Source organism: Urocampus carinirostris, chromosome 2, assembly GCF_059441175.1.
Source record: "Urocampus carinirostris isolate Australia breed hairy pipefish chromosome 2, RoL_Ucar_1.0, whole genome shotgun sequence".
Lineage (NCBI taxonomy): Eukaryota > Metazoa > Chordata > Actinopteri > Syngnathiformes > Syngnathidae > Urocampus > Urocampus carinirostris.
In genome coordinates this window covers 19768136-19792414 of record NC_142350.1, presented here as the reverse complement: position 1 = coordinate 19792414, position 24279 = coordinate 19768136, and the positions used below count along the sequence as shown (strand labels likewise).

Below are 24279 nucleotides of genomic sequence, written 5' to 3'. Positions count from 1 at the left end.
TGTATATCTGTAGTAGTATTCCTGTATTATAGTATTTCTGTATTAGTATTTTTGTCGTATTTATTATGTTGTTTTGTATTTCTCTAGTATTTTTGTAGTATTTCTATAGAATTTTTTATGAAGCGTTACTCCCGTGCAACTGTGTTTTTGCATGCAAATGTAGGGGAGCTCTTCAAAGGGGGCGTGGTTTTGTTCGCGTAGGCGTGGGCTCCACTCGGCTCCACTGAGCATCACCGAGCATCAGCACCACAGCAACAGTCTCCTCCTTCCTCCTCTTCCTTCTCCGGAGACCCAAAGGCGCGGTAAGTCTTTCTCGTACGCACAGGAAAAAAACCTCACCTTTATTCCCATTTACTCGTTATTTTTGGGTGTGCTCTCGCTGCAGCAGTCGCGACAGGCGTTTTGGACTGCATGCAACAATTCCCCTTTTCCTCCCTCTTTTTTCCCTATAAGGAGTGTTTGAGGGTGGGGGGGATATGCAGGTCGTGACGAGCTTGCAGCGTGGGGGATTTGCTGTCTCTCAGTGTAATAAATCACATAATTGGCCGTTGGATGTACGTTTTGATCCCCTTCTGATTTGATCGGCGTTTTGGTTTTTTTTTCTCTCGGTGCGACGAAAGCAAGGCCTTCCTTTTCTTTGCTTTCCTCCCCCGCCTTCCCTTTGCTCCCTTCTCCATTATGAATGCACCGGAGGCTTCATTTGCACAATTGCACCTGCGAGAGGCAAATAGGAAGCACACAATATCAGCAAGCGTGTAGGCAAATATTGTGAACTTAAGCTTTTATTACTATGTTTATTTGCAGTCCAAATGGAGGCCATACAATGGAAAGATGTTTTAATGTAATGGGGCGTGAAGAAAAATGTATTTTTTTTCTTGTACATGTGTCCATTCACTGACTAGTTTATTGTATATGTTGCTAATTACGTGTATAAATTCAATTTATGACATTTTTAATCAGTTTTGAGCCTTGATAGCATACGCTGACCTCAAAAGTGAAATATATAAATCCCTGTTCCGACAGAAACAGTGGGGAATCTCAGCTGTACCATCCACGACTGAGTGATTGCTTTTATGGGTTCCTGTTGCAATACTAACATGTTGCCTTCAGGGATGATATGAAATCTCTTTTGTGGAATGTATGTGTTTGGTCTACCAATCATTGAATGAGTTGATGGATTTTTCATAGAATAGCTTAAGAGATAGTAGAGAATAAAGTTCTCATGGATTAGCTAAAAACATAGTACCTACCAACAGTACCTGCCTGCCTACCTGTCTATCTATTAAATTAGCCATCTACTCTTTCACTTTTTAGCTATTTTAGCTGTAGCTTTACAATATTTAGCTTATTGAACTATCTTTTGAAATATGTAGCAAGGTACTGAACTATCAATTGAGCTATGTGTTTTTTTTGTCTAGCTATTTTGCAAATTAGATATGAACTGTATTAACTATTTCTGCCATGTTTCTAACTACGTAGCAAGCAAGATATGTATCCGGTTCCATATAAGTAATCTAGCAAATTTGTAACCGTCAAGCCCTCTATTGAGCTATTCATCTTTTTGATTTTGCTAGCTAACTATTGCGCTATATTATCTATATTTTTATTATTATTTCACCATAACTTTCTAGCTCTCGACATCTATCTTTTCTTTTTTGGATTGTGACGAGATTTATCTACTAGAAGAGGGAGTCATGCACAAATTGTCTCTGTGTCTGTCTGTCTGCAGAGCTAGCTATAGAGTTCTCTATAGAGCTAGATTTGGAGCTGTAGGACTATCTATCGAGCTATCTATCGAGCTCTAGAGCTATCTATAGAGCTATAGATCTATCTATAGACCTCCAGAGCTATTTAAAGCTATCTATAGGGTTATCTATAGCGCTATTTAAAGATCTATCTATCTATCTATCTATCTATCTATCTATCTATCTATCTATCTATCTATCTATCTATCTATCTATCTATCTATCTATCTATCTATCTATCTATCTATCTATCTATCTATCTATCTATCTATCTATCTTTTGACATCACAAATATATGTACTGTTCTTTTTTTGTGTGTGTATTCTTCTAACTCATTTTTTTAAACAAAAACATTCTTTTTTTTTGCCCTTTTAGGGTTTAGCTTACCTATTATTTTTACCGGTCTTGTATCACTAACCATAGCTCAAAACGCTTGCGCTGGAGGCTCTATTTTCTTGTTTTCCCCATCACCACAAACACAAAACGACAAGTTGTTTTATGGGCGACACACACACACAGACCCACAAACACATCCTCTTGCGCTTACCTTTTTAAAAATTTTTTTTTATCATGTACAGCCTCTCCTAAAGACCAATTTAAGAGAAAACACCTACCGGTGTTGTACAAAGATGGATATGTGCTATTCAAAAAAAGCAGGATGAAAAAAGTGGCAATGTTGGGTACGATTGGGTCGACTTTGACGAACACTCAATTTCAAGGCTGGCTTGTTTTTAGGGCCTGGCTCCACAGACGATATGGCCATTTGTTAATTTTTTTTTTCCATTATTTGAGCCACCCGGGAGATATGTGTTAGTTATACATAGCCGTGGTGTTAAATCTTGTGAAATTATAGCAGATAAAGGTAATCCAAATTAAAACGGGGAATGTGAATACAGTAATCCCGCGCTGTGTCGTGGTGTACTTTTTATGGCCTTGCCATAAATTGTGTTTTACATAAGGATTGGCTAAACAGTCGCCCCGCCCCTTTTATGCCTTAGTCTACCAGTGCGTCAATAACGTTGCGGTCTGAGTTGTATTGAAAACAGCTTGACCAACTAACATGGAAATTGAATTTTTCAATTGTGAGTTTCTCTGTCAACAAAAAGCTCTGAAAAGCAAAAAAGGTGAGGTAGACACTTTCTATCACCAACAAATATGGACTTCTCGACATGCTAAAGGAACATAAAAGCATTTTACGACACATTTTTGTTTTCCCTTAACGTCTTAATGATGGGGACAAAATATCATCTGAAGTAAAAAATTGCATCGTGCCGTGAATAATATGACAGCTAGATTATGTTTGAGATTATAATTTTACAGTACAGAGGTTATTTGATAAAAAACGTTTATAATGTACAGTACTTTTGTTTGTTAAACAAATGCTTGAGCCTGTGAATAATGTTTGTTCTTTGGTTTTTATGTATAGTAGAGTATTTAAGTCAAGTCAAGTCAAGCCATTTTTATTTGTATAGCCCTTAATCACAAAGAGTCTCAAAGCGCTTCACAGGTTATTACACAGACTTTTTTTTCCCGACTATTATTACACCATCCCCTGATCTGGAACCAACATGAGGGCAAGGAAAAACTCAAAAAACCTCAACATGAGGAAAATGAATTTAATTTTAATTTAATAAATGAACAAACAAATAAGGGTTTCTACTTCACTGGTTTTGTCTATCACTGGTCCTTTTTGGAACCTAACCCCCGTGAAAAATAAGGGATTACTGTATTCTGCTTTTAATCATTAAAATAGTTTTTTTGTGCAAAATGATTTTCTTTTTAGGGGACTTAACTGTCACATGTTTAATACTCGTCTAATCATTGCCTCCCATCAATGACAATAAATATCAAAGATCCATTTTTAGTGCGCCTTTTAGGCCTAAAAATACGGTAAATACAATTGGAAATGCATAATTACAATTAAATTCTACTTTATTCGGTAACCATTTTTTGTAGTGGTGAAAAAATATTTCATAATGTTCTATGAAATAAGTTTGAATAATTTTCTGATGTTTTATCCCCTCTATTTTAAATTAGTGGAATAAAATAATTGATATGTGTCCAATGGTGTACAGAGGTTTGAATTTGATATATGTTTACTGGGTTCGGTTAATCCTAAAAGCATTCTAGGTGGGTATATTGGCTAACATCAGCCACTCATTGATACCAATGTATGTTAAGCTTAAATACTGGAACTATCTTAACATCACAGTAGTTTTAAATCTATGCACCTTTAAAAAAAATTACATGAGACTATTTTTAAAGGTGCGCCTAATAGTCCAGAAAACCCGGTACTTTTATTATCAGTGGATTAATTCTTCTTTTTTACAACTCTTCCAGTCTGAGAACTTCTCCCGCCAAAGCCAAGTGTCCCCTACAATATGGAGGACGGCTACCAGAACCGGACAGCCTTCATCAAAGGCGCCAAAGACATCGCCAAGGAAGTCAAACGGCAGGCCTCCAAGAAGGTCGCCCGCAGCGTGGACCGCGTCAACGACGAGTACAGTCGGCGTTCCTATAGCCGCTTTGAAGAAGACGAGGACGACGACTACCCGGTGCAGGACGGCGGAGGAGGAGGCTACTACCGAGGAGACAGCCAGGCGGCCAACGAGGACGATGAGGCCGGGCACAGCGACTCCACCGAGGGACACGACGAAGACGACGAGATCTACGAAGGGGAGTACCAGGGCATACCCCGGGCGGAATCGGGTAAAGGCAGCCTGGCCGGCGGGCCGGGCTCCGTCCCGCAGCAGTTCCGGGACGTGGCGGCATCTGAGACGGAGAGGCGCAAAGACCAGGAGGAACTGGCGCAACAGTACGAGAGCATCTTACAGGAATGTGGCCATGGAAAGTTCCAGTGGACGCTCTACTTCGTGCTGGGCTTGGCCCTCATGGCTGACGGCGTAGAGATCTTTGTGGTGGGCTTTGTCCTGCCCAGCGCCGAGCGGGACATGTGTCTGTCCGAGCCCAATAAAAGCATGCTGGGTATGTATGTGCTTTCAATAAATACAAATCTGAAGGGTGGAATTTAAAAGCGGTTGCTTTAGATAAACTAACGTTCAAAATATTAGGGTCACCGCCACAGTTTTGTGTTTTACAAGAAATCGTCACATTTTATTTATCAAATGACTTGTCCAATTTCTGTGTTGCTCATACTTACTTTTGTTGGCCAGTCTCAGATATGGATTTTTTTTTGGCACTCAGCATCTCATTTACAATGTCGACAAAGGGGTTTTTCAGGTACTATTTAACCAAACTGCTAGTTAAGGACCTGTTTACAGTTCACAGATCCCGTTTTTTGTTTCACCATTCTGAAATAACAAAATGATTACTTTCTGAGTCTGCCTTTTTTATCTAGAAGTATATCTTAATGATATACTTCTAGATAAATTCTCTTTCTACTCTAGTTAGAGCTTGATTGTGCTGTTTTCTGAATGGGCTTGTACACACCACATAAGATATCTTTGGTTTCTTGCCCATTTTTCATGTGGAATAGCCTTGATTTCTTAGAACAAGACTGTAAAGTTTCATTAAGAAATTATTTTTTCCCAAAAATGTGATTCAAGTACTTGACCAGCTCAATGGAAGATCAGTTTTATAGATTTTCTAACCACCTCAACTGGTTTCAGCTGTGTTAATAAAACTGCCCAAGGGTTTTCCATCCATCGATGAGACTTTGAACGCAATTAGCTAATACAATGTGTCATGAGAAGACTGGAGTCTAGGATGCTAGAAAGGGCCTCTTTGGATATTGCATTAAAAAGCAGACATTTGCTGCTAAAACATTTATGTTACGCATTAACAATATATGGACACCATATATTGTTAATGCGATATTTCTGATTGGTTTAATGTTATCTTCATCGGAAAAAAAAACTTTCAAAAATAAGGAAATTTCTAAGCGACCTCAAACTTTTGAACGGTAGTGTACTTAGCAACACAACAGGTACATGCTTCCTCGCCTATTTACTTTAAGCTTAGTTCTCTGATCAGGTGAAACGCATCTTTGTGAGTTCATTTAATAAATATGTGCACAATTGTGGGGGTCTCCAATGTGGTGCCTACTGGCACCAGGTAGGAAATTTGATTTCTAACTGGCACTATGTTGAACAGTTGACTGAGCCTATTACAACCTGGTAATAACATAGCAACAACATATTAATAACATGTTATTCTAGATATTAATATCCAACGGGTAGCTTTTCGATCTACAGTAGGACCTCGGTTATCGCGGTTAATGGGGACCAAAACCACCCGCGATAAGTGAAAATCCGCGAAGTAGCAGCGCACCTTCAAAAAAATAAAAATAAAATAATAATAATTAAAATAAAATAAGATTAAAAAATTTTTTTTAACCATTACAGACTGCGAAGCTCTGAAGCCGCGAACGTCGAACCGCGAAGTAGCGAGGTCCCACTGTAATCTGTAACATCAAAAGCATTTCTCAGTTTAAAAAAGGTTGGTGACCCCTGAACTAATGTGACATTTTATGTTTGGCCCCTACAGGTCTGATTGTATATTTCGGAATGATGGTGGGGGCCTTCCTATGGGGAGCCCTGGCCGACCGAATCGGTCGCCGTCAATCGCTCCTCATCTCGCTGTCCATCAACAGCATCTTCTCCTTCTTCTCCTCCTTCGTCCAGGGATACAGCACTTTTCTTTTCTGCAGGCTCCTCTCGGGCGTCGGGTAAGCCTACTCCCCCAAAAATAGAAAAGTCGACTAGTGGTTAGCACATTCGCCTAACACGCAAAAGGTCCCTGATTCGAGACCGGGTAGAAACATTTGTTGGCCTGGAGAGGGATGGGCTTGCCCAAAACACACCAAAGATAATTGTGCTCCTACCACTCTAGTGGTTAAGGGATCCAACCAACCACTCACAGACTATTGAAAAAAATCAGTCAAATAATTGAATTATTGTGATTTTTTTTCTGAAATTTAACACAAAGTTGATTAAATTATGTGGAAAATGGTTATAAACAGAAGAATCATGGGTACAATGAAAAACACAACTTAAATTGCACGTACCACAGATTTGTACCAAACTTCCATTTCTGGATCTTCATGCTACTGATCGATGCAGAGACGCTATTCCACATGAACGACTCTCAGCAGAGATTATATTTATGTCGAGATGTCACATCGTGTTTGGAAAAACGTTCTGCCGACAATATATAGAATATTTCTATTATTGAGTTTTGTCGACCATTTTGACTAATCGCTGCAGTCCTACATTAAAGGTGGAATAGCAAAAAATGAAAAAAAAAAAATTGTCATGATTACCGATATGCTTGACCTGTGCCTGCTCCTTTGGCGCCAACTGCTTCGGACTCTGATTGGCTCTCTGTCCCTATTTAAACACACTCCTATCTGTCCCCTGTTGTCATTCCATCTGCGAACCTCAGTTTACACTAGGCAAGCCTTTTTTCGACCCTTACTCCAACCTGTTTTTTGCTCCTGTCTGTCCCCCGGCTCCCTGTCTGTCCCCCGGCTCCCCCCGTTTTTTATCCTGACCACATCTACTCTCCGGCTTAGAGACCTTTTTTGTCCCTGACCACGTCTACACTTCTTTCTTGGCTTACGACTCGCTTCCGACCCGACCACGTTTTTGCTCTCCTGTCCCGGCTACTGACTCGTTTTTCCGCTCCCGACACCGGTCGCCACGTAAGTCCTACTTCTGCATTCAGAGCGACCTGCCTCCTGCGCCCAGCGATCACCGGATTGTGGGGGCAACCCTTTCCTCTCTTACAATAAAACTGAGAGAAACGTAACGCAAGTGGGTCCTGTCTCCGTTCTGTTCCTGACGAAATTTGCTTTTGTGACAGGATTGGAGGCTCCATTCCTATCGTGTTTTCCTACTACTCGGAGTTTCTATCCCAGGAGAAGCGAGGCGAGCATCTCAGCTGGCTCTGCATGTTCTGGATGATTGGGGGCATCTACGCATCGGCCATGGCTTGGGCCATCATCCCACATTATGGTGAGGTGCCATGACTCTGATTCTTACATTGGAATTGAAGTCAATTATCTTGACTATCATTGATATCAACGTTGTAAAACACTGTATGCAATGAGATTAGACATGGCACGCCAGGGTAAACATGAAGTAAAGACTTAAAAGAGAAAAAAATGATAAAAGATTAAAGACTATCAGGATAGTGAGGCAAACACATTTTAAAGTAGTGCTTGGAGACTGTTCTAACAATCTTACCAGTGGTGCAATGAAGGGTAGTGCAATAACCTTTAGCAGTCAAAAAATATATATTTTCAAAGTTTTGCATGCCTGTCTAGGGTGGTGATGGCCCTGGGCAAGAAACTGTCTCTGTAAGTCCTTGTTTAAAGGGATCTGTAGCGCCTACCAGAAGACAATGGTTTAAGGAGGTGGTGGCCGGGGTGAAAAGAATCTTTTATGATGTTGATGGCTCTGCTGTCGTATCACAAGCCAGCAATGTCCTCCAACTGGGCAGAGAGCAGCCACTGATCTTTTGGGCTGTGTTGTAGGTTTTCTCTGTCCGCTGCCAATAAGAGATGTGAGCGAGTTTACATTATTTACACGACTTATTCTATATTTGATGGTGTTTTCGTTTTGTTGGAAAAGAAAGGTGTTTAGTAAAAATAAATATAATTTTCTTTTGGCAAACCGCAGAAGCTCCTCCTTAAAGGGACAGTGTGTTGCCGCCTCTTAGTGGTACAAAAACTTTATTCGTTAGAAAGCAAACACATTATTGATTTAAAAAATGAGCAAAAATGTATCTATAAACCTGCATTAAAAAAAAATACTTATAAATAAAGAAATTAAAGAAAAAAAGAGCTTCATATAGAAGGAGATAATACTGTATAATTTTCCACCATCTTGTTGCTACAGGTACCCAAAAACTAAAAAAAGGCTGGGCAAAAAAGATGACAAGTAAATTGGTGCGTTTTGGTGACTTGAATATCTGTAGTTTGTATTCTTTCTCGCTCTTGTTGCATTACACCAGGTGTCACCAATCTTTTTGAAGCTAAAAACTACTTTTTATTACTGGTTAGCGCGAAGGGCTATCAATTTGATTTGCATTTTTGAAATAATATGTCATTACTATGCTTTTACTATCTTATTGCTATATTGTTACCAGGTTTTAATCATAAGAGGTTAAATAGACTCAGTCAACCACTAAATACAATGCCAGTTAGAAATCAAATTAGCAATACTGTACTATTTTCCCTCAGCTTGATCCAACATTTTTTTCTTAGTTCAACGACCCAATCTGTATTATTTGACCACTAGATGGCACTGTGTTGTCTGGTACGAGCGAGGGCCAGTGATACACGGCACAGTGTGGCAGCAGGATGACAGATGAATATGGCGCAGACCTAAGTGAGGATTTCACAGGATAAAATAAATACACATTTCTTGACCTATACATTTTTTGTAAAAATGAAAGTTGGGATGCGTGATTTGAAAACTTAAGCCTGCAATGATTACTTTAAGCCAGGAGAAGGCAGCAGAGTAACACATGATTTGTGTGCAAGTACATGGCATTTCTTAGACACGCTTAAAGAAACTCTTCTTTTCCATCTTTTTAGAGGTTTGTTCCGCCCAGAACAGGCCTGATAAAAGTAAGATAAAAGCAAATCGGTGCAACGGAAAATAAAGCACAAGGGCTCTTTGATCTCGGTGGGGCTAGTTAACACATACGTAATAGGGAAAATATTTTACTTCCAACTTTTTAAGAACACCTCAAACTACGAACCCCACCGTTACTAGTTCACGTAGTTCATTAATTTGGGCCTAGTATTCAAATCAATGTTTTTTTTTTTTACTGAATGAAAGGTTTTTTTGTATCATAGCAGGCACTAAATATTATACACTGGCCTTTTAAGTGTACATTTTCTTAGTTCACAAGAAAAAAACAAGATGAAGTGTGGGATCTGAGGGAGGGAGGATTTTACATTTTTATCTGTGAACCATAGAGAAGAACTGAGGGTGGAAAGGTTTATACTTCTCTTTATTTGTATTACGGTCTGGTCTAAGGCAAATTTTCCAAATTCATGTTGTTTACCCTGTGATCTCAGGATGGAGCTTCCAGATGGGTTCGGCATACCAGTTTCATAGCTGGCGTGTCTTCGTGCTGGTCTGTGCCTTTCCTTCGGTCGCCGCCATTGCTGCCCTCAGCGCCATGCCCGAGAGTCCACGCTTCTACTTGGAGGTCGGTCTGTTGACCAGGCGGTCAGTCGGTTGATCGGTCAATCGACCGGTCAAACGTTAGCATTTCTTTTGGAACAGAACGGCAAACACGACGAAGGCTGGATGATCCTCAAGCAAGTCCATGACACCAACATGCGGGCCAAAGGACACCCGGAGAAAGTCTTTTCTGTGAGTAGATTAATATTCATATTATTTATTACCTTTATTTTTACGCTCTATGTGAGGACTTTGCAGACCACTTCAGAAGTAAAATTACTAAAATCAGGTCCAGCCTTCTAGCCCATCAGAATGTAAGATCTACAATTGTTGATTTACCTGAGGAAACACTGAAAGATTTTGGGCTTTGTTGATGCAAGGACTCTTGGTGGAGTTGTCTCCCAAGTCAACCTAAAAACCAGCCTTTTAGATCCAATTCCCACATCTCTTTTAAGGACATTTTGTGGATTCTTCGAGGAACAGATTTTATGTAGTCAACTGCTCTCTCCAGACGGACGTTTTACCTGCCGCCTTTAAAACGGCGGTGGTGAGGACCCATCTGAAGAAGAGCAATTTAGACTCAAGTATTTGTAATAATTACTATCCAGGGTCCAACCTACTGTTTTAAGCAAAGTTTTAGAAAAAATGGTTTTTACTCAGATGAATTATTTCTTTTGAGAAATGTCGGTCTAATAAACACTCAGTTCTGGGGCTACTGGATCTCAGTGCCGCCTTTGACACAGGAAATCACCACATTTTATTTAACAGAATTAAAAACGTAGTGGGCATCTCTGGTACTGTTTTAAACAGGTTTTGTTCCTATCTCACAGAACGACATTTCTTTGTGTGGGTATGGATGCACTTTCCTCCAGAACCCATGAAGTTACATATGGTCACTGACATTACTGTAAAACACTAATTAGTTGAATTTACTGATGACTTCATTTAAAAAGTAGCTTAGTTACCCCCTGAGATCACTGACACCAAAAAGTATTAAATTAGTTACAAATTACCGCATATACCCACACAGAATCCGACCTACTGAAACTGTTTTAAAATAGCCACATAACAAAAGAAGTAGAAGAACAGGCACACTAACTGGTGGAAGCAGAGAAGCCTTCATATTTAATGGCCTGGGAGAGCTTGCAAAACAAACACATAGCTGAGACACTCCATATACATTTTGTCCCGGGGCTTTAAACCACTCCAAGATCTCCTTCACTATTTCTGGCTACTGTCCAATACATCAACTTCCTCTCTTCAGGTATGTTGTACAACAAAAATTATTTAACAAATAGAAAGAAAAAATTCTGCACATTTTTATTGTAAAATCTGTGCTCACATTTGCCCCTTTTATTTCTCATTGCTTTGTTGTTCCTGTATAAGCCACACACCCTTCCCCACACGCTGCCTATCATCCGCTATGGGTGACACGAAACCAAATATGCGCATATAAGTTGACCCCCAGATTAAGATATTTTATTTGTAAATTTGCCTTGGAGGGGAGTATATGCGTTAGGGAGAATATCTCCATGAGCAGAATTTCTGCATCCTCATACTGTTTTCAGCTGTACTTTGCAGCAAAATATGAGCATGCCCATTCTTAAAATGAAGTAACACATCATGTAGTAACGATAGTAAATTTGCAATTCATTTTTAAGGATGGCTTACATTATTGCGAAAAACGTGTTAGTCCCAACACTTTTCTTAACATGTTTCAATTATTTGACTATGCAAGGTGACCACCATCAAGACAGTGAAGCAGATTGATGAGCTGGCGGAGGGCGGCACCGACACACCCGTTTGGCAGCGCTATCGCCTTAAAATTATGAGCCTCTCCCAACAGGTGAGATGAAAAAATGAAAGATTCCCGGAAAACTTTTCACCACTCACAATATGATACTCTTGAAACAATATTTTAAGTTTTAAAGGGAGAGTGTGTAATGAAGAGCCTCCTAGTGGTAAAAATAACATTATAAAAAACCCATCGAGGCTGCAGCCTTGCTATTGTTTTCTCTCCCGCTACCGCCTTAGTCCCATCCCAGACCCGATAGCAATCCCTGGAGCACCTGGTGGTGATCAGCATTTCTTTACACTCTTTTTACTTTCCTCAGAGTCCAATTGAATTGAATTTCTTTTCAATGTCACGAGCCGCTAAAATACTAGCAGTCGCTGTGCTTCGCAGTTTGTTTCGGTGGTCACATTAACTAGTGCGCCTACCTCGTTGTTTGACTGACAGCATACACCAGCCCATCACAGTAGCGCGGAGACAGTCAAGCCCACCAAACACACAAAGCCCTTCCCAACCTGCCTCTGTGATAACATTTGATGTGTGTTGTCTGCTGCAGATCACAATGCATGATATGTTGATATATCAACGAGAAAGACGATTCTATTAAACTCAAAATATGCTAAGTATCGGTACCGCAAAAAAGTCAACCGCGATACAGTGAGAAATAACCCTAATACAAATTGAGGATTGATGTAAATTTCAATATATTTGAACACCAAAATGTTCACCTTATTGGTTTGTAAGCATATTATGCTGAATCTCATGGTGTTGGCCAGTCCCTGTTAACTTGAAATGGTTTACAACTAGGGGGTGGTGGATCTATCCAAATTCAATTCTATTGATGCTAAGTACTTGGGTCGGATTGATACTATTGTCCTGGGATCAATACGACTCCACGCATTACTTCTCTTTGAAGATAGCGTAACCCTTCTCTCTCTCACCCACCACCCTTGGCAACACTTTGTGCCCTGTTGTATGACTGACAAACTTTTAGCACCTGGCCTGTTGCTGCATCCTGCCTGCCAAGCAGAAGAGAGGGCCACTCCTACCAGAACCTAAAAATGACAGGGGCAAATCGAAGGCTTAGCGTGGTGTGGACATTTTTTCTCAAAACTTCAGAAAAGGACCATGTCAGGTGCCATTCGTGTGGTAAACTAGTCTGCTACTGTGGCAACATCACACAATGACATAAACACATGGAAAAATCTCACCCTGCAGAGAGCAACAGGCTGCAACCAAAAATGTAAACATGTTTTACTGTTCCTGAACAAAAATCGGTTAACCCTTTGTCTCTGAGGCAACAGAACCAATGAGAGACAATTGATTATTGGGTACTTTTTTTTCAAATTATTATGCATTCTAAGGTACTTTAGTTGTCTTGTTGACAATGTTATACAATATTTGTATTTTCGTTACATTGCTGATTTTTTAGTTTGACTCTCTTGGCTTTTGTTCTAAAACAGTTGTAATAGAACTATTTCTATTTGTTTATTATACTTTTAAAGTTTTAAATATAGTTATTTAAAGAAAACTAAACATTTTTAGTGCCTGAATCTTTGTGTTTATCGAAAATATAAACCAAGTCAAGGGGTTCAATTATTCAATGATCACGACATTTCTGAGCAAAAGCTATCACTATCTGTATCGATCAATATTACCCTGTATATACTTTGATCGGATTGATACCAAAATTGCCAGTATCACCCACCCCTCTTCACAGCATGTCACTTCACATGTTCTTATTAGAATTTTGTTTTTGCGGGAGCTCCCTAACTGATGTCAATTAAATGCAGATCCGGAATAACATTCTTGCCTGCTTCAGCCTGGAATTTAAGCGGACCACGTTCATGCTTATGGCTGTTTGGTTCAGCATGTCTTTCAGGTACACACTTAGCTCGCGATTTCACAAAATGACATATTGAACACATGTTTTTTTTCTTCGTGTTTGTGTAGCTACTATGGCTTGACCGTATGGTTCCCCGACATGATCAAGTACATCCAGAAGCAAGAGTATGAGTCGCGTACCAAGACCTTCAGCAAGGAACGCGTGGAGCACGTCACCTTCAACTTCACGTTGGAGAACCAAGTGCACCGCCAGGGTTACTACTTTAACGACAAGTGAGTATCTCTTTGCAGGTATAAATCAGGGCTGTCGAACTCTTTTCAGCTCGTGTGCTACATGGTTTGAAAATAAACACACCACCAGGGTCAGACTAGTATATTAACAGCATACCAAGTGTGCCTTTTTCACATAATGTCAGACAGACCCAAATGCAGGACACAAGGAGGCCATTCAACTCTAACAGGGGGCGTTTATTCAATAACAAAATGAGACTCACTACTGTAAATGGAGAGCGGGAACGGGCTGCAGAAGAGGGGGATTTGCGAAGAGAAACCTGAAGAGGTGGTCTAGGAGGGTGAAAGTCTAGAAAGGAATATTTGAGGAATATCTTAAAGATAATAACTAGAGAAGAAAGTTTTGGGATGAGGAGCTTGTCGTCTTGGCGAAGCAATATCTTGAAATAAGTACAAAGACAAATCAGCAACATTGAGTGGGAGACCAGAGTATTTATATCTGAGGGTGGCTAATGATGATTGGGAGCACCTGGACAGGGGGTGGAGAGGGAGACTGGAAAATGGGGCAAGACTGCCATCTCTTGGAAGCGGGGAGCAGGTACCGAATCATGACAGTCTTAGCTCTAGGGCCTGGGATCCTGTAAAGGCTCACAATTGGATTATTCGACTAGAAAATGATTGTTGAGGTTCTTCATTCATGAAAATTGATTTTTCTTCACTAAGATTTAATTTCTTGTCCTTTTCTGAATTTGGGAGAATAAATGTCCACACTATGCCTTCTATTTGCCCCTGTCATTTTTAGCTTTTGGTAGGAGTGGCACATAGGGTCTCTTCTGCTTGGCAGGCAAGATGCAGCAGCAGGCCAGGTTCTAAAAGTGTGTCTTTTCAGTCATACACCTGGGCTTAAAGTGTTGCCAAGGGTGCTGGGTGAGAGAGAGGAGGGTTGCGTTATCTTTGAAGAGAAGTAGTGCTTTGAGGAAATGAGTGGAGAAGTATTGATCCCAAGACAGTAGTATAAATCTAATCCAATTCAATGTGTTTATGTCAATGTGTGGTATTGCCACAGTAGCATTAACCACACAGCTTACACCTGTCATTGTCTTTTTCTGTAGTTGGACAAAAATCAGCACCACGCTGTGCTTTACATTTGCCTCTGTCATATTTAGCTGTTGATAAGTAATTCGTTTTCACCCTCTCTTCTGCCTGGCAGGAAAGATGCAGCAGCAGGGCAGGTAGGGAGAGATGCTAAAAGTGTGTCAGTCACTCATACAGAAATAAATAAGAGAGTGCTCGTGGGTGTGGGGCAATAGAGAGAAGAACTAAGTCACATGTAAATATTTATATAGAAGCGGAGCTTTAAGGGAATTGGAAGTATCAATCCCTGGACAATAGTATCAATCCGATCCAAGTACTTAGGATTGATAATATTGATATTTGGATTGATCCACCTCCCTGGCATGAGTAGTCTCATGGCAGGTTTTTCTTGTATCTCACAGGTTCCTCAACTTAAAAATGAAGTCGATGGTGTTCGAGGACTCCGTGTTCGAGGAATGCTACTTCGAAGACATCACGTCCACGCACACAGTCTTCCGAAACTGCACCTTCATTGCCAGCTTGTTTTATAACACGGGTACGCCACAGAGACGGGTGTGTTAAACAGACGGGTGCGGCATACAGACGGGTACGGCACACAGACGGGGACAACACACAAACGGGCACGGCACAAAGACGTGAGACCAGAGCCTGCTAGCTCCCTACATCACAGCCATGTTGTCGGTAGCCCCGAGCGACGCTGTTGCCAGGGTGTTGCCATGGCCACTGCAGCGGAGACGCTTTTAAATCAGTCTGTGGATTGCTGGTTGTGTACGGATGCTTGAAATCCTTGAATTTTAATGTTGTGTTCTCAAAGATTGAAAAGTCCTTGAATTTTAGGTGAAGTGATTGTAAATGCTTGAAATTTTTGCAATGACATTCAACAAGTCTGCCTAAAAATGACGCCAACACTGTTCTCTAGTGGCTTTGCTTTGCTATTGCATTTCTTCTTCCCTCGTGATTAACAGAGGCTGGAATTAGTTGGTATGGCATTTTCTATTCCTTTTACTATTTTCTTCCTTTTCCTTTTTTTAATTTTCCATTTTGTTTTTTTTTTTGTTTTGTTTTTCATTTTCTTTTCTGTTTTTCATGTTTCTTTCATTTTCTATTTTTTTCCCTTTTTTTCCTGTTTTTTTACCTTCTCTTCTCATTCATTCCAAAAGGCTGGGAGAAAAAAAAAAGAAGGAAAAACGGTGGATTTTGGTCACTTTTAGTCTCTTTAGTTTGTATTTTTCCTCGTCCTCATTTTTTCTGTATTACCACACAATAGAGCGACATCTAGTGGTCAAATATAAACACTGTCCCTTGAATTTGGCCATAAAAAGAAGGTACGAACCCCAGGATCAGCAAATGTGCTTTTAGTGGTTGGAGACGTCATCTTTTGCTCTCTGCGTTCTCAGATTTGTTCAAGTACAGGCTGGTGGACTCCAAGCTGGTCAACAGCACCTTCCTGCACAACAAGGAAGGCTGCATGCTGGATTTTAGCGACGATTTCAACAACGCTTACATGATTTACTTCGTCAACTTCTTGGGAACGCTGGCCGTGTTGCCCGGCAACATTGTTTCGGCTCTGCTCATGGACAAAATTGGCCGTTTGAGGATGCTCGGTAAGAAGTTGGCTAGCTTCCTTACTACCTTATTTTCTGGACCACAAGGCGCACCTGAAAACCCCAAATATGTAAATACATTGGAAATGCACCTTATAACACAGCATTAAAGCAATGCTAAAGGCATTAATGCTAATCTCCTTGTGATTGAGTGAGAGCAGACAAAGCATGCTTAAGTGGAAGGCTGAGTGATTAGCGGTTACCATAACATTAGTTCGTCAATCTAGCTCTAAAACAGGAGTGCCCACACTTTTCCATTCGCCTGCTGTCTTGAAATGTCCATGTTCTTTTAGTTTTAAGCTAATTTGCTCAAGGACGAAATTGGCCATTTGAAGATGCTTTGTAAGAAGTCAACTAGCTTCATGCTAACAAGGCATTTTTAAGAACATTTTGTAACCCTACCGTCCTTACTACCGTCTTTTCCGGACCATAAGGCGCACCTAAAAAAACACAAATATGTAAATACATTGGAAATGCACCTTATAACACAGCATTAAAGCTAATTAAAGCTAAAGACATTAAAACTAATCTCCTTGTGATTGAGAAAGAGCAGACAAAGCATATTCAAGTGGAAGGCTGAGCAATTAGCTGTTACCATAACATTAGTCATTAGTTCATCAATCTGGCTCTAAAACGGGAGTGCCTCCACTATTCCATTCGCCAACTTCATTAAAATTTGCATGCACTTTTTGTTTTAAGTCCATTCAAGTCATGTTTGTTGTATTGACATTTTAATTAATTTATTGTAAAAAAAAAAATCAGGGAGCTAAGTTTTTATGTACCTCTATACATTTTGCTGCTTCGCCTAATTTTTTAAATATTTTGATATAAGTAAAAGATTACTCAGGTTACTTGAGCTGAAATTCTATTGTATTTACTTTAATAGGTTTTCGAAAGCTATCAAAGTTTTCATTCTTCGTTTCTTTTTCATTATTAAAAAATTCATAAGCCGATTTAATATTGTCTATATATATGAGTTATCGGCCTCTTCTTAATAGTAATAATCGGTATCGGCCCTGAAAATCCATATCGGTCGATCCCTTGAACAATGCCAAACCTCATAGCCCGACGAGGGAGATTAGCACCAATGTAGTGATAACCTTTCAAACCGTCTTCGATGTCTTTTCCAGCGGGTTCCAGTGTCATTTCCTGCGTCAGCTGCTTCTTCCTAATGTTTGGCAATAGCGAGTCGGGCATGATCGCCCTCTTGTGTCTCTTTGGTGGCATCAGCATCGCCTCCTGGAACGCTCTCGACGTCATCACCGTGGAACTCTACCCGTCCGATAAAAGGTCAACTCGCTTACTTCTTGGATCTATGATTGCTACAAGATTTTCATTGTATCTAAAGAAGTCCAGCACTAAAGTCGAGTGCCAATCCCTGAGCATCTTCTTTCGCTATCTCATTCTCTCACTTTCCTGCTCCTTCTCTCTTTCCCTCCCATTATTTGTCTTTGTCTCTCATTCTTTCTTTTTTTCTTTCTTTCTCTCTTTCTTTCTCTCTTTCTTTCTCTCTTTCTTTCTTTCAAGCAAAATTAAATTATACACCCCCGGTTCATGCTTTTAATTAATTATAACTCATTCTGGGAATCCCTTACCTCTAATAATTGTTTCATCCAATAGACTGCTACACCCATTGAATGATGTTCCTGGTTTTGTGTTCAGGACCACGGCTTTCGGCTTCCTGAATGCCCTTTGCAAGCTAGCAGCTGTACTTGGGATCAGCATCTTCCAATCCTTCGTTGGCATCACTAAAGCCGTCCCCATTTTGTTTGCTGCCGGCGCGCTAGCTGCAGGGAGCTTCCTCGCTACAAAGTTGCCCGAAACCCGGGGCCAAGTTCTGCAGTAGGGACCGGTAGGCAGCGAAGAAGCCGGGCAGCGGACGAGAGCCGCCTCTAAGAAACTCTGCTTCGTCATTTAATTTGGGGAGGGAGCCCCAAATGCCCCTCAATGTGAATAGCATCATATAATTTGAAGGGGATTAGGAGTGATCCTTGGGGGACTCCCATTTGTTTCATAGTGCGGGCGGCTCTGTGTGTGTTGCATGTTTATGTGCGAGTATGGTAAACTTGCGTCATTCCACGATTCACTCGGAATACGGCCGATTGGTTCTAAAAAACAGAATGTACCGAGAGTAGGGAGTTTACATCATTTCGGGGAAAAAAAACAAAAACTCTACCCTTGTTCTAAAATGTCAGTTATTACCCGGTTGAATCACAATTGTTTTTTTCAAATATAACCAGGCTAAAGTTTGTCGTAGTTCATGTGCAGGTTAAATGAATCCTGACAAATTTTACCAAGTAGTTTCCCAACTGACTGTACATGCCTTCTACTAATTCTCTATTGGATTTCATGCCAAAAGCACAAACAGGACTAAAAGAAAACATTGCTGCGTTAGAGTAATTGCTTACATAAACAAGGCACAAAATGCTATTTTTTGAAAATACCACATTATCAGATAATTAACAAAATGAACATCCAGTTAACATCCAGTTTGTGTGCGGACAATCAACTGAGGATTTTTGTGTGCCCATAAAGGATACTCCTATTCCTTTTTTTTTTTGGTCTTAGCATAAACACAGAAAAAGTTACTGAACACAAAAGTGACGTTCATGTTTACATTTTTACAAGATTTTTCAAGTATATGCCATTCATATCAAAACGTTGACTGTTAGCCATGATTCTTTTGGTCTTTCCAAGCTAACATTCAAATTGATAACATACTAAAACTTTATGTGGGAATAAGCAACAACTTAAAATCTTAAAATGATAATACTTTGATGTGCCTGTTTTCCCGAAAAAGAAAACCATAATAAGCCTCCTATTATAATGTTACGCTAGCTGTTACTTTTTCGTTTTATGCTAACAACGCTAAAAGAGTAGCTTAACATTCCCACCCTTTTAAAAGCCATTTTGTTAATGTTTGCGCCAAAGTATGTGTGTGTGTGTGTGTTTTAAGTTATTAATCAGGAAATTGAGGGAAAACCTAGTTCATTGTAGCGACCAGTGTTCCCTCTAAGCTGCGCGCGTTCGCAATTGCGCACTGCTCGCACATTCTCAGCGCACAAGAAAATCTAGCCAGCGCACTAAAATGAGGGCTCAAAATTACTAATTAAAAGCGACTCAAGTCAAAGTTACAGTGCATGAAGGTAAAAATACACGGGTTCCCCTGACGTTGTGTCCTAAATGCAGTATTTTGAAGTTGAGTCGAAGGAGAACGAAGTTGAGTAAAGTTAGTAGAGTTTGTCGGGGAACCGGCTTCTTCGGTTTGGCTCACTAAAAGGAACCGGCTCTTTTGGGTCCTAAACGGCTCTTCGGGTTGTTTTTGCTTCTTTGATCCCAACATGACCAAATATTATGTAAAATTATGCACAAAATGACTTAAAAGAAGGGGGGAATAGAACAAAAAAGAAAAAAATACCAAAATGAAAAAGTAGTGAAAAGCTGAGAAAAAAAGAAACAAAAGGAAGAGAAAAAAGAAGGAAAAATTTAGAAAAAAAGCCTGAAAAAAAGAAAAGAAAGAAATGTAGGAAAAAAAGTAAATAGAGAACAAAAAAAAGGAGGAGCTCGGAAAAAATAAACACAATGAGATTATTTTTAAAGGAATTTAAAAAAAGTAGAAAAAAACACAGAAAAAAGAAGAAAAGGTTTGTGTTGCATTCAAATAATTTCCAATTATATCAAGTGAATCCTGTTGCCAACATTGTATTTCCACTAAAAAAATGTGATCAAGTACATATCTGTATCTTACAACCGACTAAATAAGCCCCCCAAAATGTTAATATTGTGCGACAAAATATATCAGGAAATAAAAAGAAATGGATATCTTGTGAAAGAATTGTAAGAACAAACGACGTTTGTAGGCCGTACAACCTTTGCAATAGTACATGAGTCCATTCATTCAAAAGAGAAAAATAATTTTGCATTGCCGGAAACTCAGCAAAATGTAACTTGATGTTCAAGTTTTGGACATGTTTGATAATTAATTATATTGCCACACTTAGGATTGCCGTTGCTCACTGTTGTTTCAAGCGCTGCTCACCGACTGTGTGAACGCTTAGACCCGCGGGAAAATTAGAGGGAACATTGGTAGCGACCCCACTTTTGCCTGACATTTGAAAATAAAACCCCCAAAAATATAAATCACCCCAGCTCAAGAATTTCTAATACAGTACATGATAACAAACAATTTGACCTGTCATTTTTTCCTGATAATAAATGAACGAATGTCTTTTTTTGTCAATATACAACCATCCAAAAATAGAGGACTTTGGCTTTCAGTGCGAGTAAAACACATTTAAAAAGTTAAAATTTGCAAAAGGATAAAACATTTAAAAAAAAAACCAATATAAATCCTTTATGCACATTTTTACAATATAAGAGAAGACTATTTCCTTCCACATATTTGAAAGAAAAACAAACATTTTTGTCCAAAGAAAGTGTGTTTACCATATTAAAGTGCAACTGAGAAGTTAGCTTAGCATAGCCAAGACCATATTACTATGAGCCTTTAGGTAAAAATTAAGACCTCACCAGAAACACTTTTGCCACCATTCAATCTTCTATGCTGCTTTTCTTTTAACATGATTGACTTTAAACTAATGGCAGGCCGTGCATTTCACAACCAGTCCTTCAGTAGTGCTACGTCTGAATCAACCCCATCCTCAAGAACTATTTTATGGCTTTAAAACATTTACTGCATCTACAGCTGCTAACACACATAAAAAAACATAATAATAATTGTTTGATTTTATGTTTGGATCCCTTGACTACTAGGGGTCGTAGAGACACCATTTACTGTGGCATGTCTTGGGCAAGTACAACCTGGTGGCGCCCATCCCTCTCCAGATGTTTGCACCCAGTCTCGAACTGGGGACTTTATCCACATAAAATTGCAGAAGCATTTTGGAATGTTGCCAAATTGTACTCACCAAAATTTAATTTGTGCACAAAATCCATCCTCCTTTCTTTCCTCTAAAGGAATTCAATTTGTACATTTCAGTTCCATTAAGAAGTTCTTTTCAATCGCCATCAGAGCAAATGCTGAAAAGTCGGGCCTGTCCTGTTGTATTTCCGCCATAACATTTTATGCGATTTAGGGCTGAAATTCGCAACAAAAGCAGTAGACACGGGATTTTTTTTTCCTCACGTTTTTGTTGGAAAAATTCCATTAACGCCCCCTGGCCAATCATATTTCCCGAGGCCTTCTGGCAGGCACTGGCTTGCCGACTCTGAATCTGATTGGCTTAACCAACAACTTTATCATCACTTATTTTATCCCTCAGGGCCTCCAGAACTGATTATGAAGGCCTCCAAGTAGATTTCTAAACCTGACAACAAGTAATGGCTAAAATGTGATTGGTTAAATACTTAAATATGAAAGCAGACAACTGGAAGCAGCGCAACCAAGCGAAAGCAACGAAAGAAGGCTGACGGACAATTTGGAATGATATATTAAGTATTTATGGACCAAATATAATTAACATCACATGATTTAGACATTTTACAGGCCAGCGGCGAAGGCTTTTGCACCACTGCTTGAAACATCCAAGATAGCTAATTTTCCCATTTGGAGTTTTCTTTGCTAAGCTAACAAAATGAATGAGAAAGTTTTCACCCACTAAAAGCCTGTCCGAAATTCTTAGAGATTAATGTACCTGGGTGCTCTTTTTGCTAGTAAATGTTTTTATTTCTTGATGACTTTTAAGAAAATAAAAATAATGGGCGAGTCTATTTGCCGAGGGGTCCTGACGCATGTTTGTGTTGTGTTGTCTGACTTTTTGGAGTGTCTTTCATGTGTCGGGGTTTGTGTCTTTCAAAACGCAACAAATTGCGTTTTATTTTCATTTGATTTCATTTTTCTCCGTTGTTCAACAATGACATTGGCGATGCTGTCGGTTTGTTGCTTGCGGTGATTGTTCTTGATCCAAGTGGATTTTTACATTGGTAAAATGTTCGTGTTTGGAAAGTGATCCCCCTTGACCTGGTTAATTTATTTTTTTAAAGACAGAATATTATAAAATATACATGATAAAATATTGAAAATGGGGTTTAAATGTATGAACAATATTTAAAATGTGTCTTAAATACATTTTATTTAGATGATTGCCCTTTATAAATATATTTTAAATGTTTTATATACATATATATCTACATATGTACACTAAAATATATTAAGAATTAATATGCAACGTTTTGAATATGAACATATTCAAAAACTATGTTAAATATATATGTATTGAATGTATAAAACATTTCAAATGTATTTATGCATTCAGAATACATTTTCATTATGTCTGATCTGGGTTTATACTATATATATATATATATATATATATATATATATACACGAAAACATCCTTGAAAAGGATGTTATTGTCAGCTATCGGGTGAGGGCAATATATGTAAAATTACAGCCTGTGCAGGACAGCCATTTTTGAGTGGGGCAAGTGAAGCCTTTCCTGCCCAAATCCATCCAAAGAGTGCCCTAATGTATGTGTAGACTTCTATAAAATAAAAAGTACATAATGTACCTGTACATTTAAATGTATACCATCTGGATTCCTATAGATCAGGCATGTCAGACATACGGCCCGCTGACTGGATCCGGCCTGTTAGATGATTTAATCCGGCCCGCAATCAATTTCTGGGTATGTCAAAAAAAGAAGCGAGTATCCAGATCCTCTCTATCAAATCATTTTTATGATTTTTTTTTATAAAATAAGTGTAAACCAAACGCTCTCTCTGAATGCTAGAGAGCAGTGTTGGGTTTTCAATAGCGCAGTGAATTGGTCCAGGTGTATGACTACATTCACTTGACTGGTCAACTCATTCGATGCCAAACATGAAAACATTTTTTCCTATAATCTGTAAACAAATGTGTTGTGTATAAAAAAGATCCCCTTTCATCTGTGATTATAATAAGTAGGGTATGTTTCTAGTGTAGGCTAAATAATAAAGCATAATATAAAAAACAAAGGTACAAATTTGGAGTTGACATTCTTTTATTAGAACGGAAACAGAACAGAAAGTCCGGATCCGCCACCAGAGCCAAAATGAGTTTGACATCCCTGCTATAGATTCAATAAAGCTTTTCTAATTCTACTAAAATTTAGGAGTAATCAGATGACATTATTTCCCCTTCAAAAGATTACACATCCCAGGTAAAGAAATACAGTTGGATGTTTGTTTGCCTTGTTATGAACCAAAACAACTATAAATGGAAGTTCAATTCAGACGATGTACTGAGTGTTGAAAATATATCGATGTTTGTACTCTGTGCAAGTATGGAATTTGTGCAACATTTGTTTCGGGAGGACAACTGTGTACAAAATTTTACGGTGTGTTGTATGTTTTGTAAATGACAAATGATTTTTGTGATTTCAGTATTTGGATCTGAATATATTGGTGATGCTGAACTTAAAATAAGGTGTCGTTCTTTTAATGTTAAAAAGGTCGTCATAATAAAGCACAAAAAAGTACGCTAAGTTATAATAATTTACACTATAAGTACCACAGTCAAGACATTTGACTTTCCTACATAGAATGCCCAAAGGAAAGCCAACTGACTGGATTTGCAAATGGGGCAAACTCTGGTTTAAACAACTCAGTAATGACCCTCCCTATGCATATGTGAAGAAAAGAATGTTTGGCGGGGGCGTATCTATCCTGAGTTTTTGTCGTATTACTCCAGGTGTATTTTTGTAGTATTTCTGCAGTCTAATTTTTGTAGTATTTTAATAGTATTGGTTGGGTTGGTTGGTTGGTTTGTTGGATTCCTTAACCACACAGGTTGTAGGGGCACCATATCC

At 39.1% G+C, this 24279-nt stretch overlaps 1 protein-coding gene across 2 annotated transcripts; it reads left to right on the top strand.

Moving 5' to 3' along the window:
- The first annotated feature begins 202 nt into the window (after positions 1 to 202).
- LOC148371291 (synaptic vesicle glycoprotein 2A-like) lies at positions 203 to 23896 on the top strand. Of its 2 annotated transcripts, none has more exons than XM_088329298.1 (13): positions 203 to 302; positions 4086 to 4730; positions 6252 to 6432; positions 7569 to 7720; positions 9796 to 9929; positions 10007 to 10096; positions 11643 to 11750; positions 13490 to 13578; positions 13650 to 13814; positions 15269 to 15402; positions 16265 to 16471; positions 17602 to 17761; positions 18134 to 23896. In XM_088329298.1, exons 2-13 carry the CDS (start codon positions 4127 to 4129, stop codon positions 18315 to 18317), a joined length of 2208 nt encoding a protein of 735 aa, XP_088185424.1. In that variant the 5' UTR covers positions 203 to 302; positions 4086 to 4126; the 3' UTR covers positions 18318 to 23896. The 2 variants fall into 2 exon arrangements, with proteins under 2 accessions (XP_088185424.1, XP_088185425.1); XM_088329299.1 differs by lacking the exon at positions 203 to 302 and adding an exon at positions 590 to 755.
- Positions 23897 to 24279: the final 383 nt, after the last annotated feature.